The 14,215-nt window shown below is 38.0% G+C and overlaps 2 protein-coding genes across 2 annotated transcripts; both read left to right on the top strand.

The window, feature by feature from the left end:
- Positions 1–337: 337 nt before the first annotated feature.
- Positions 338–10,415, top strand: LOC112502574 (general transcription factor IIE subunit 2-like). Its single transcript, XM_025106528.1, has 5 exons — positions 338–445; positions 4,970–5,263; positions 8,623–8,754; positions 9,024–9,140; positions 9,947–10,415. Exons 2-5 carry the CDS (start codon positions 4,997–4,999, stop codon positions 10,283–10,285), a joined length of 855 nt encoding a protein of 284 aa, XP_024962296.1. The 5' UTR covers positions 338–445; positions 4,970–4,996; the 3' UTR covers positions 10,286–10,415.
- A 2,192-nt stretch (positions 10,416–12,607) lies between these two features.
- Positions 12,608–13,704, top strand: LOC112501727 (F-box/kelch-repeat protein At3g06240-like). Its single transcript, XM_025105440.1, has one exon. It carries the CDS (start codon positions 12,608–12,610, stop codon positions 13,697–13,699), a length of 1,092 nt encoding a protein of 363 aa, XP_024961208.1. The 3' UTR covers positions 13,700–13,704.
- Positions 13,705–14,215: the final 511 nt, after the last annotated feature.

The raw sequence follows: 14,215 nt of genomic DNA, 5'->3' as shown, positions 1-14,215 counted from the left end.
CGGTTCTGACCGAAACTCTGACCGAATACTTATCCAAACAACACGAAAACAATGATTACCAGGGGTTGTTTACCAAACAGTTACTCGATAAATAATTACCGATAAAATTTAACAATATCATTTATTTACCGAGTAAAATTTTAGTCAACCAAAACTAAATTGTATATAACAATTTAGCCGATAAACACCCGTACAAGAGTAGTGTAAGCCTCTTTGTCTCTGCTAGCGAATAAGATTGTTGAACCTTCTTGTATTCATCCGGCAATTTGGTAAACGGCACCCTTTTACACAGGTTCTCATCGCTCCTCCTCCCTGTCGCTCCTCCCCCCTCCCTCGTCGTTCCTCCTCCCTGTCTCTCCCGACTCTCGACGATCCTCACCCTCCCTCATAGTCGCTCGCCCTTCATTCCTGGTAATCGATTTGGGAACCACAGTTTGTGTAACAGGTAACTTTCCCTCTATCTTTTCTCTGTGTTTTCCTGGTAATCGATGCCATTTTCTGTATTGTATTTTCTCTGTGTTTTCCTCTGCATCACAGATATGAATACAACATTTAGGGTTTAATTTTGAACTCAAATTGGCAATGTTTTCGTTCGTTTTGATCCAAAATCATATTCCCCATCTCCTGTGCTACAGATCTTAAAAGACGATGCTTAATGACCACCAGATATGCAATTCTATGTTGAAAGTTTCTAAAGAAAGAAACCATGGCTGCACAGTTGTGCCCTGATGGTTGATCAGACTTCCATAACTAGAGACTTTAGCTTTCCTCATGTTTCCACAAAAGAGTATAGAGTTTTGGAAGTTGGAACAAATTATATCAGACTTGACTTGTATTACTCCTTTAATTATGGATTAACCACTCTTTTAGACATTTGAATTATGTTATTTCAGGCAAACAAACAACACCCAAAATCAACAACAACCTAATTAAAAGAATGAAATATAAAATACCTACAAAGAATGAAAGCCTGGAAAGGGAATTAAACAAGACCCCATGATTCCCATCTTCTTATATATTAACATCATAAATATAGAAATGGGGTTTTGAGAGATGAAATGGGGAAACAAACATCATCCAGAAATCAACATGAACCTAATTAAAGAATGAAATATAAAATACCCACAAAGAATGAAAGCCTGAAAAGGGAATTGAAGAAGTTAATTTCCACAAAAAGAAACATGATTAAAGAAACATTCATGCAACAATCAACAATTTGATATCCCCACTTGATTCATGCCTAGAATATGAAAACACATCATGCCAGTCAATCTTTTTAGTGCATTCTAATCAAGTGATCCTAAAAAACTCATCGAGAATGTGGGACAAAAGAGTTACGCACACCTCAATTTTTTTTCCTTGACCTGTGCTTCAATCTTATTTGGTACTGTTTTAAACGCTATTAGGTCACCACCAGATTCAGCTTGAACTTGAACTCTTCTCCGTGAAAACTCTTCAAGAACTCCAGATTCATTGCGTCGCCATAGTCTCCACTGTAAGAGGACAGATGGGTGTTAAAAACAAACACAAAAATCACATGTAGCTCACTTGATGAAAGCTAATAGCAGTTGAGCATCATTACAGCAACATAATTGTTCTGTATGTGTGATTCCAGAAAAGAAAGACTGATATCCGGGGATATTTGTAATGATTATCATGTCTTTACAGTGTGCATCCACAGTTCATATGGAAATCTACTAACCAATAGTTGAAAGTTTCTTTGACAATCTAGATAAAAGTTCTATGAATTGTCAATATGGTAACATGATTCATATATGTAGAACTAATATGTAAAGATCATAAGACCGAATAAATCCGTCAACACATCATTTAGCCCCGAAACAAGTGAAGATGACAGAAATCCAACTGAAAACAAGATGCAACTCTTTAATAGTAATATAAATCAAATCAAGGATGTCCATATCAAGGATAAGAAATTTGGCACTGCGGAGTTTCTTGTACAATAGACGAGTTGGGATGTCATAACTTGTACTCTTTTCCTTTTTTTTTGATTACCTGCTTTTCCAGCACCCTTCTCTCGACTTCAATGCTGATTTCGACTCAGGGGCGGCGCTGACCGGTTGGCAATGCTGACTCGGTCAGCAGTCAGCTTGTTTACTAATGGGCCGTTTACCAAACACTTACCCGAGTAAGCGCTTATCAAGTCACATTACCTTACCGGATGAATATGGTAAGGACCAAGAATCTTATCCGGTAAGAACGAGACAACAACCAAGAATCTTACCCGGTAAGTGAGGACGACGACTCTGACCACCGTAAGCGCTTACCGGTAAGTAAATAATAGTTTAAATCTTACCCAATAAGTAAATAATAGTTTAAATTTTACCGGTAAACACTTATCGGGTAAGTGTTTGATAAACGACCCCTTAAATTATCGCTCTGACCAAAATTTGATTGGTATGTTGACCGAACACTTACTAAGACAGCACAAAAATGATGCTTATCCGGGTCAGATTTTTATTTTCTATGCCTGCTCTTTTCACGATTAGGTTTCTTCTCGATCCTCCTCCTCCTCCCCCTTGTCTCCCTCGTTGCTCCCGGCCCTCGTCGTTCCCCACCCTCCCTCCATCGTCGCTCTGTCATTTCTCCCTCACCATATTTGGCAAAACTTTCTTGGAGTGTTGTCTACAAGAGATGTCCATGAATGGAATCCAAGGCAGTAGCCTTAAGATGCACTCATGGAAAAATATAGCGGAAACATTATAAAACACTCATAACTTCATTGTCAATCAAAGACAAATGAAGAATCACTATGATTATTGAGAGGGAAATACGTTGTATGGTCTAGACTAAGGAATAAAACGGGTAATGTCTATAACCCAACAAACAACACATTCAATCTATCTGAAGAGGAGTGGAAGGCAGAGGCAAAGGTCAATTCTTTTTCTTGGTTTCTAATATAATTTCCTTATATTTTTCTTTTAGTTATATGTTTTTACTTTTTTTATAAACAGTTGAGTAAATATGCTGACAAGTTGAGGAATGCACCACTACTTATCCTAACCTTTGTATGCAAATTTTTAACCAGCCACCAGTCAAGGACTAAAGCTAACAAATCGGTAATTAAGCCGATAAAATTGAAAAGAAAAAAAAGAACCTCAAAATACCGAAACCCGTTTTCTGTATAACTATGAACATAATAACTTGTAAAATTAGGTTTTAAAATTTTGAAAATATTGCTACCTACTAGTGCGCCTCTAACCTTTTGACCGTCGGGCGAATATATCGAGCAAATGATCACCGGGACTTGCTGCTTCGAGGACAGGCCACTACGACTGCCGTTGGCGATTCCCCTTTGTTTTGCTTTGCGGTCTGCCGTTGGCTCCTATTTTCTACTTTGATTGGAGAATGAGTTATGCAGGCTGGATGGAACGGGACTGAACTATAGTAGCATGAAAAACAAAAACCATAGTCCAGTGGTTAAGTATAAAAAAAACCATGGTTTAACAAATCTGTGAACCATGGAAATCGAGAAATCGAAGACCATGGTTGGAATTAAGGAAATCAATAACTGGAACCAAGGTAATCGAGAAATCGAAGACCATTAATGGAAATCAAGAAATTGAGAGATTGAAAACCACGGTTGGAAGAAATCGTATCCGAAAGAAATCGAGAGATTGAAGACCAAGAATTCGTACTGGAAGAAATCGAGATCGAAGGTGCGGAGAGATGAAGAATCGATGATAGCTTGGAAGAAACTCGTGTGTTTGATTTTGGAAGGTGATGATATTCTACTTTAGATTTAGGTATTATATGTTGTAAAGAGGGCAATATGGTAATCCCAATATTTAAATCTAAAGTAGAATATCATCGCCTTCCAAAATCAAACACACGAGTTTCTTCGAGGCTATCATCAATTCTTCATCTCTCCACACCTTCGATCTCGGTTTCTTCCAGGTACGAATTCTTGGTCTTCAATCTCTCGATTTCTTTCAGATACGATTTCTTGGTCTTCAATCTCTTGATTTCCACGGTTGAAGACATCAATTTCTTGATTTCCATTAATGGTCTTCGATTTCTCGATTACCTTGGTTCCATATATTGATTTCCTTATTTCCAACCATGGTCTTCGATTTCTCGATTTCCATGGTTCACATTTTTTTTGGACCATGGTTTTTTTTTATACTTAACCACTGGACCATGGTTTTTTGTTTTTCATGCTACTCTCACTTTTCTTTTCAACACTTCAGTCCCGTTCCATCCAGTCTGCGTACCATATGCTGCCTAACTCATTCTCCGATCAAAGCAGAAAATAGGAGCCAACAGCAGTTTGCAGAGCAAAACAAAGAGGAATCGCAACGATAGTCGTGGTGGCTTGTCCTCGGAGCAGCAAGTCCTGGTGATCATTCGCCCGATATATTTGCCCGATGGTCAAAAGGTTAGAGGCGCACTAGTAGGTAGCAATATTTTCAAAATTTTAACACCTAATTTTACAAGTTATTATGTTCATAATTATATAGAAAAGGGGTTTCAGTATTTTGGGGTTTTTTTTTTCTTTTTAATTTTATCGTCTTAATTGCCGATTTGTTAACTTTAGTCCTTGATCGGTGGCTGGTTAAAATTTTGAGACTTTTAGTTGTCCGCTTACACCTGACATGGGGTTGTTGCCGAACCGCATATGCCTAAATGGTCTTCTAGGCAGTCGTTTAAACTCTCGAGGCAATTTTTTTGGCTCCTTATATTTGTATTAAGGGAACTATAAAACTAATCACTTAAAAAACCAATTGTAACGTAACAAAGTAGTACCAAAATTGTACTTCCATAATCTAAAGGTAATGACATTTTATATATTTAAACGAACTGCCCCTTTCTGCTTGTGCTAGATGGTCACTTGCTAGAATTCTGCTGGAAAGTAAATTGTTGAACTTAGAATGCTTGATGTTTGCTCATTTAGGTTGGATCTCTTTGTTTGATTGGATATTTGTTTGCTTGTTTGATGTATCTGTAGTTTGCTTGAGACGCAACCGGCCCTCATATGGGATCGTTGCAAGAAAGTTTGAATAGGTTCAAGAAGCAACAGGAGAAATGCCAGTCCACACTTAAAAGCATTGCAGGTTCTAAAACAACCACCAAGACAACTGCTCCTCCTCCTCCTAGAGCTGTGCCTGCAAGCACCTTGGCAAAGTCCCCTCTTCCTGCTGTCAAATTCTCCAATGACACGGAGAGGCTGCAACATATTAATAATATAAGGAAGAGCCCTGTAGGAGCCCAGATCAAAAGAGTGATTGATCTACTGTTTGAGGTACAAACCTTGCCTGTTCTTTTCTATGTGTAGTTGGTTTTTATCTTTATTTATTTTTATTGCTTGTGCATGCTAATATACCATAAGATAAGAGTTTTTTTTAAGAACCATATGAGTAGAAATATCCTGTTGAGAATTTGAAAAATATATAAACTATCTAGTTGGGTATTCCATCACTAAAGAGGAAAATAGCTTCTGACTAGTGACTACACATAAATCAAGCAGGCTGAGGGAATACTGAAAATCGACCAGGCTAGTCTTCTTCTTGTATGTTGATTATGAAGAGAAGATCATCAGACTCTAAGTTTACATGTATATAAGGGGAGGCCCAGGTCTACATACAGGTCTTGGATCAATAGAATCCTCCAATGCGCATCTTTAGTCACACTTGAATTTAACCTTATTTTGTTAAAACATATAAACATAAAGAAACAATGCTAGTAACATCACATGGTTCATTATGTTTGTTTAACTTCTTAAAATGGCATGGATTATTGGACCTTTACAAGTGTCAAGGACCAATTTCTGGCAACCGGCACCTAGGTATGTTTAGTTTGACTGCTACTTTTATTTTTGGTATGACAATTCTATATATTCTTCAAAGTACTTTTTCTTGGTGCATTGATGGTTATGGGTGCCTCCTGCAGCCATACTTACATCCTAAATTGAGGTTAATATACAGCCTTAGACATTCTTGAGGACATGATCTCAGATAGGTGTTAATGGAGATGCAAATTTAGCTTAGCTGACCAGGGGACGCGTCTAGCTAGGGAGTTGGAGAGGTAGAGAGTGGGCAGAGGAGTGGTGAGTCAGCAAATAGGTTACCAGGGTACTACGTTTCAGACCTTTGCTATGTTCCTTAAACCTACTTCTGTTTTTTATGATGTTGCTTACTATCTAGCCTTGGTTCTTTAAAAAATAGTTGTATAGTCCTTTAGTCCTTTCTGATCTCAAGATCTTCACTTCTAATTTTTTTTCGTTCTTTGAACTTTTTGACAATTTTTTCTGAGACTTAAGAGGTTAAAAGTATTCGTACACTTCTTAGAAAGCCAGGGCTTTTCATGGGAGCAGCCTCTCAAGTCTGTATAGTAGAGGATAGGCTTTGTACACCCCACCCCCGAGATCCCACATTTGAGTCGAATATACTGGGATAGTTCGTTTTGGTTTTTATGTTTTGCCATTGGCATATTTTTTTGGAACATCATTTATTTTTGTTTTATATTTTCATTGCAATTTGATTAGATTATATTGTGATAATGTTTATAAGCCTGCAATTGGTTGGGATTTTTGGTGTATTCTGAAAAAATGGTATAGCCATGTATGTGATTGCTATTGACCCAGAATTCAGCATGAAGGGGCAATTCACCAAGACAAATTATGTAATTAGGGGAAGGATGAAGCTTTTCATATAAGTGGCTAGAAAGAATTGTTATTATTCTGAAATTGATGAAATAAAAAAAATCAATTGCATTGCTTGTGGGGATCACTTTGGAGGTTGAAATGCATCCACTACTGGTATATCTTTCTTAATCAACTATGACTATGATTTTGAATCTCTCCAGTAGAACAGTGGTGAAAAAAAATCCTTAGTAAGTGTTCCAAAACCTATATGATCACATTGATGATCGGTCAACTGCAACAGAAAGTAGGCAAATGATGGAAAAGATCATTTCCCTTCAATTTTATACCTCCATTTGTCAATGAAGAGAACTTAGTGATTTGTTCCCAAAATATTTCACCTTCCATAAAGCTTGTCCTTCAAATACTTTGGGAGGGTTTAGGAAAAAAAACATTGCTATCACCTCATCCTATAGGGGAAGTTCCTAATAGCATGGACCTGCCGTGACAAATATGTGCTGAAGGAGGTTGATCTTTATGTCTGATAATTTGATCAAAATAGCATTCGTTTCCCCGCCTGACTTTTACAATTGAGTGGAGTCTGAATCCACTACAAGGCTAATGAAAGGACACAACCAGTTACGCAATAAGCAATGAATGTAATTTAAGTTAAAAGTAATGGTTTCGTATGAGATGCTTCAGAAAAGAGCAAAAATCAGTGGTAAAATTTTAATAGTGTTTGTATTAACAAGACAGTGATGCTATGCAAAGAAGTCTTTCTTCTTCATATTAGTGCCAGCTGAAATTATGCATGCGTAGCATTAGTTCCAGGACGGAGTATCTAGTAACATTGACCCATAGAAGTCTCTTTAATTTTGCACCACACAATCAATAGATTAGTACATCCAAAGCTTATCCTGTTCTCAAATAGTTAAAGTAATTCTCCTGGGGATATGCGCATTGGTCAACACTTCAGCCGGAAACCTCTTTTTCTTAGTATATAATATTTATATACAGCAAATGAAGCCCACACACACGTCTCACCTTTGGTGAGGTTGGAACCCTTGACCTTTTGTGAGGTTGGGTCACCTTATGACCTTATACCGTTCGGCTAAAGGCCCTTTGACATAGTAATGACCTCTATAATTGTTTTCTTATATTTAGATTTATGGGCCGTTAAGCACTTACCGGATGTCACTTAGTTTATCGTGTGAACATGGCAAGGCCGAGAATCTTACCCAGTAAGAGGCGACATAAGGACTGAGAGTCTTACCTGCTAAGTGAAGGAGAATACTCTTACCAGGTAAACGCTTACCGGGTAAAAGGTGCTTACCAACAATCAATTTTGATGGCCGAGAATGTTACCTGTAAGGTAAGTAAGAGGGTGACTCTTGCCGATAGGCACTTACCTGATAAGCGCTTGGTAAACTGCCCCTTAGTAATAATATAGTTGATAAGAACTCAGACAATTTGGAAGAATGAAAGGATTAAAAGGCAAGGGAAATCAACAATTGATTATAAACGAAATTGGAAACTTATAGTTGAAAGAACAAACACGACTCCTGGGAAACTTCCCTCTTGCAATGCCACAGCTAAGAGCCTAACTCAATTAACAAGAAAAATCACAATGAGCTCATGCTACCAGCGTTCCCGCCATTTATTAGACCACTTTCAATCTGTAATAGCTAATTGGGCCCAGCCCTATCTTCCACTCTTTTGGGCCGTCTGGAATAAACATTCAACACTTTGGGCTTGGGTAACGATTGGGCCAGATTAGACGGATCAGTATCAATAATCCACCCAGATGTTGGGTGTTGAAAGACAACTCATTTGACACCAAAAAAGTGGAGTCATATCTTGGGACAGAAGTAGTAATTTATATTTCAAGGGACATTTTGAAAATGTCCTGCACTTTTTTGTTAGTGCAGACAAGCATGTTGTAGAAAGATGAACTATTAGCATTTATGCTCGTGTGGCCTCATGACCATTTGTTAATTAAACTAGTTTGGCGATACATACAGTCAAGGCAATCCTTTACAGCGGAACAAATAAATGAAGCATGTTATGTTGATGTCAAAGGCAACAAGGCCGTGTTTGAGAGTTTGGCAAAGAATCCTAAAGTGAATTATGAGGGGAAGCGCTTCTCGTACAAGGTAATCCTGATCTTTTTTAATGATTTAATATAATTTGTTATAAATTTCCAGATGTTAACTCGATATGAGCAATATCACTTTATCTTTTCGTGGAGAAGTTATCTGTTTTGATGCTATCAAGCATTTAGCTTGTTTGCGTTTGGCTCCATTCCTTAGGTGGTAACACTTTTGAGTTCATGGGTTCAAGATTACCTTCTCCCTTGTCATTTGTAAAAAAAGACCTTCTTCGCCTTGATGTAATTTGTGAAGTTAATTTTTTTTATTTACAGTCCAAGCATAATGTGAGAGACCAGAAAGAACTTCTTCGTTTAGTACGAACATTTGCAGAGGGTATTGCTGTTGCTGATCTTAAGGATGCCTACCCAACGGTCATGGAAGATTTACAGGTATTTTTAACCTCCAAAATTTCCACTTTGTGATGATGTCGTACACACAATGTAACTTGTTTGTGATGATTTAAGTCTATATATTCCTTTAGTTACACGTGCTGAAAGCTATTTGAACACTGAAGATCAGATGGTATTATGAGCACGGATTATATTCACATATGCATGTTCCTATTAGGGGTAAAAAAGGAATATTGGACTTACTGCATAGCATTTTTTTGGAGCAAACATGTGCTTTGTGTTGTTTCCACACCCAAAGTACGTCTTAAAGCACGGTGACTTCTAAACAGCTGCACAGTGATTGAGATAGTTTTCATCGTCTTCTATCAGATTCACAAAAAGTTTAGGCTTGAAGAAGAATTAACCATGAAATCACTTCTTCAGTGGTTCAGCTTGCTCTAGTTTTTACATGCATATACATATTTAGAGACGCAAACACACACTTGTGTGTGTATATGTATATACGGATATAGACAGACAAAGATATACACACATCCACATCCACTCATATATTTATATACATGTCGATTTTTGTGTGCATAGGAATATATGCATGTATGCGGTTGTAAACCGTCGACAGTCCCTACATAAAATTTCTCTGCAATTACCCAAATTTTGCTGCATTTTGGATGGGACCTTCCTCCAAAATACATGTTTTGAAGCATAACTTTATGAAGTCTCACCAAGTTTTGTGCAAGGACTATGGAGTATGGACCTTTCTACACACATATATACTGTGTATGCATGTGTATATATATGAGTGAGGTGATGATGGAAAACATATATATGTTGTGTTCGTATGTCAGGCCCTGAAAGCTGCTCGTCAGATCTGGCTTCTATCGAATTTTGACTCTCAGGAAGATATTGCGTATCCTAATGATCCTCGAGTGCCCATCAAGGTTGATGATGAACTAAAAGGGCTATTCAGGGCAATCGAATTGCCACGAGACATGCTGGATATCGAGCGGGAGTTGCAGAAGAACGGGATGAAGCCAGCCACAAACACGGCTAAAAGGAGAGTAGCTGCTCAGAACTTTGGCATATTAACTAAACCAAAACAGAAGAAGAAGAAGACTGAGATCAGCAAGAGGACAAAGCTCACCAATGCTCATCTTCCTGAGCTTTTTCGAAACCTTAATGGCTGACTTCACTTCATTTGGCTTGGTATATATATATATATATGAGAAGTGTTTACGATCATATTTTGTAATTTGCATCACGATTTCATCTTTTTCGATCGAAATGAAATGGTTATCGAGTGTGGAGCTTTCGTTCATCGACTTGGCTGATTATTATTGATTACGGAGAAGCGTAGCGGATTATAAGTATAATCCCCATTTGGCATTCTTCAAGTTCCATTTGAAAGTGTATTCGATTGATTGGAACTTAATCCGTTGTTCCATGCACTGAATCGACTTTTTCTTTAACCTGGATTTCCAATCCGCTATGTGAGCCGATTAATCCTAGGGCGACCACCTGCTTTGCAGATGGCTCGTAGTTATCGCATTTGAACCTCCGTGGCCACAAGAGGATTTTTATTCCTCATTGGATTTGAACCTGAGACTTTCTGGTATTTTTGATCTTTGGAGTCAAACTCAAACTAATCAGGCACTACCCTTGTGGTTAACTTTTAAATACACTTTGCATTCATATTTTAGGAAGAAACTTTGTTTTTAACGTTTTAATATCTAATTTACACTAATCATGTACAAGTCGACAAAACAAACATATGGTTACTTTCGGGGGCGTCTGGTTCGCAGAATGTTTATCGAAAGAATGCAATCTGTCATAGGAATTGGACTGCGCATTTCGTTGGAATAACTGGACTGTAATTTGTTAAATGATATGGAATTTACCTGAAGTTGGTTTATCTGCCAAGCGCTCTTTGCCATTTGAAGTCGGTAGCAATATGATGTCGATTATATCATCTTTAAATGGACTCGTATGCTTTGATAAAAAAACCGCGGTGGTTGTATGTTGCGTATAACTACTTAGATATAATTTTATGGAATCCTTTGACGGGTGTCTGCAAGACACTATCTGAAGGTAATTACTTCACGTTCCCGCCAAGAGGATATGGGTTGTATTACAATTGTTGTGACGATGACTACAAGCTATTATGTGTAACTCAATCTAACGATGGTTATATATACTCGTAGAAATCTGACTTATGACGAAAGGCCAAGTCAAGAGTCGATTCGCTTATAAAAATTTGGCACTTTGGTGAACGGAAAACTCTATTTCTTAGCACAAGGCACTCAAGGCAGTAGTAGTACACGTTCTTATTTGATTATAAGGTTCAACAGCAAGACTGAAATGTTCGCAGAGATTGCAGCTCCTCCTTGTAAATGTTGTTACATGATGGTTGTAAGAGGATGCATTCACTTGTGGGCATTTCGTGTTTCCAAAAGGAGATAGTTATAGACTCGAGTTGTGGAAGATGGACAGAGATGGAGAGTGGATGAAGGTGATACGTTCTTGCGGGTTTATGTGTATGTATCAACCATGGCACTTAACGAGGGACGGAAATTGGCTCGCGCAATCCATTTTCAATCGTGACCTTGTTTACAAAGCCGATCTTAAGATGCGTTAGAAGGCAAAATCACAAATTATAGCGAGAATTATGAACGTTCTTTTTCATTTATGAGTTGATATCTTCCCTCATACATCATGCACCATATGATATACATAAATCGAGCCAGACCCATAACCGATCCCGATCCAGACCCAGCACTGTTTATAGATGAAAAGTGTAGTAACCAGTCTTGATCTGTACCCGACGGGCCCATTTGAACATCTCTAGCAGCTACCCAGCCCACACACATTCGACGACCAGAAGTCCAGTAAAGAACCCTTGTGCGATTGAGCGATACTACGTGAGTCTTCCTCTTCCAGAACAAACACAAGAGCGGATTTCGTACGTCAATTCCCAAATCGAAGCATCAGCGATTCGTCATCCTCATTCATCAACGATTCGTCATCCTCATTCATCATCGATTCGTCATCCTCATCCAAGCAACTCAATTTAGGTAGTTTTTTTTGTCAATTTTGGTGTTTGATTACTTCAAACTTTGCACTTAGGTCACTTGGTGTTTGCCAATTTTTGTTTGAAACTTCATGTTCATCCCTGCTGTCTTGTAAATTGTTGCTGTTATCGTGATTGGTGTGATGCTTAATGTGTTGCTGCTTCTTCTGCTGTAATTTGTTTAATTTGTTGTGATAATCGGATGATTGCAATAATAATTAGAGGTCTTCCAAGTGCAATGTGGATCAATACTTGTTAGGAGAGTTGGATTTTACACTTATATATGACTAATTATCTGATATTGTTTTCTTCTTCTTCTTGTTGTTGCAGAATTGAACATGAAGTTGAATTGACTTGCAAAGTAGAAATTGAAAAATCAAACAGTTTTATTTAGTTCATATATATATATATATATATATATATATATATATAGACGAAGACCATGGCTAACATGCTGCCCGATGACATACTGTTGTTCCAAATACTACCAAGGCTGCCTGCAAGGTCTATAGGTCGTTCTATGTGTGTTTGCAAGCAATGGCACTCGTTCCTAACAACACCTGTGTTCACCAAGATGCACCTCCACCATGTAAACAATCAAAATCACCACAAACTTCTTGTCGTTTCTACCACAAACCCGTGCAAGTACTTCCAAACCATTGACTGTGAAACACCTGAACTTGGTTTATCTGCCATCCGCTCTTTGCCATTTGAAGCCAACAGTAAGGAGATGTTGGTTATATCATCTTTAAATGGACTGGTATGTGTAAGCATAGATTCTTTGCTGCATGGTAGCCTTAGGTACTCGGATATAATTTTATGGAATCCTTTGACGGGGGACTATAAGATGTTGTCCAAAGATAATTCAAATGGCAAAAACTTCAGGATCGCCGCAAAGGGATATGGGTTGTATTACAGTAGTTGTGACGATGACCACAGGTTGTTACGTGTAACCCAATCTGGCGATGCTTATATATACTCGTTGAAATCCGACTCATGGCGGAAGGTCGAGTCAACAATCTGTTGCCTTTTAAAATATTGGAACTTAAGTTGTGTGCTGAATGAAAAACTATACTTCTTAGCACAAGGTAGAAATAAAATGAATGTATGGTCATATCTGATCATAAGGTTCGACACCAAGACGGAAACGTTTACAGAGATAGCGGCTCCATGTTTGGAATATATAGGGACATCATGTTTAAAGTTGAAGGTTGTAAGTGAATGCATTCACTTGTGTGTGAGTTCAAAAGGAATAAAGTCATGGGATAAATTGGAGGTGTGGAAGATGGACGGAGATGGAGAGTGGACGAAGACTGTAAGCTATTGTGATAAGCTTTGTAAGCATGTGTTTAGTCGGCCGTTGTACCTGATGAAGAACGGAAATTGGCTCGTGGGTTCTAAAGGTAAAGGTTATGTTTACAAAGTAGATCTCGAGATGAAGACAGCAAAAGAGGTGTGTGCGTATACAGACGGTGAAATGGATATTCTTTGGGGAGGGAAGTTCGTGGAGACTTTTGTGTCGCTTAAGCGGTAAGAACATCTCCAACAGCGTCTCTATAATTTCTCTAAAATAAAAAACCAATTTTTTTTCTGGTTGAAATATTTAATATTTTGAATGTTCTTGATTAATATATGTAATTGTTAGCCTTAATAAAAAATCCCATGCAAAATTTCAAATATCTTTTAATATTTCTTTTGTAATTGTTAGCCTTATCTGTATGCTCTAAATTTGATTTTACTTCGTTCGTTTTGCTATATTGTAAAATGATAAACAAAATTTCAACCTGACCAACCCAATCCGTATGGTTTGATTTGGATTGAGTTGAAAATTTCCAAACCATAAACATTAGATTAAATTGTTTAAATGCCTTCAATCAAACCCTACAACCCTACTATACATGGCGGGGTCACCATTGGCCCAAAGTCAAGACCGACTAGAGACGGCAAAAAATGGGTCCTGGGTCGTGCCGGACCCAAATCGGTCCCAAAAAGGCTTCCTGTAACCATCCCAGCGTAACCGGTCTAGGTCCCGACAAAAACCCCCAAGGCC

Source organism: Cynara cardunculus (assembly GCF_001531365.2).
Source record: "Cynara cardunculus var. scolymus isolate 2C chromosome LG 1, CcrdV1, whole genome shotgun sequence".
Classification (NCBI taxonomy): domain Eukaryota; kingdom Viridiplantae; phylum Streptophyta; class Magnoliopsida; order Asterales; family Asteraceae; genus Cynara; species Cynara cardunculus.
This window is presented reverse-complemented; position numbering and strand designations above follow the sequence as displayed.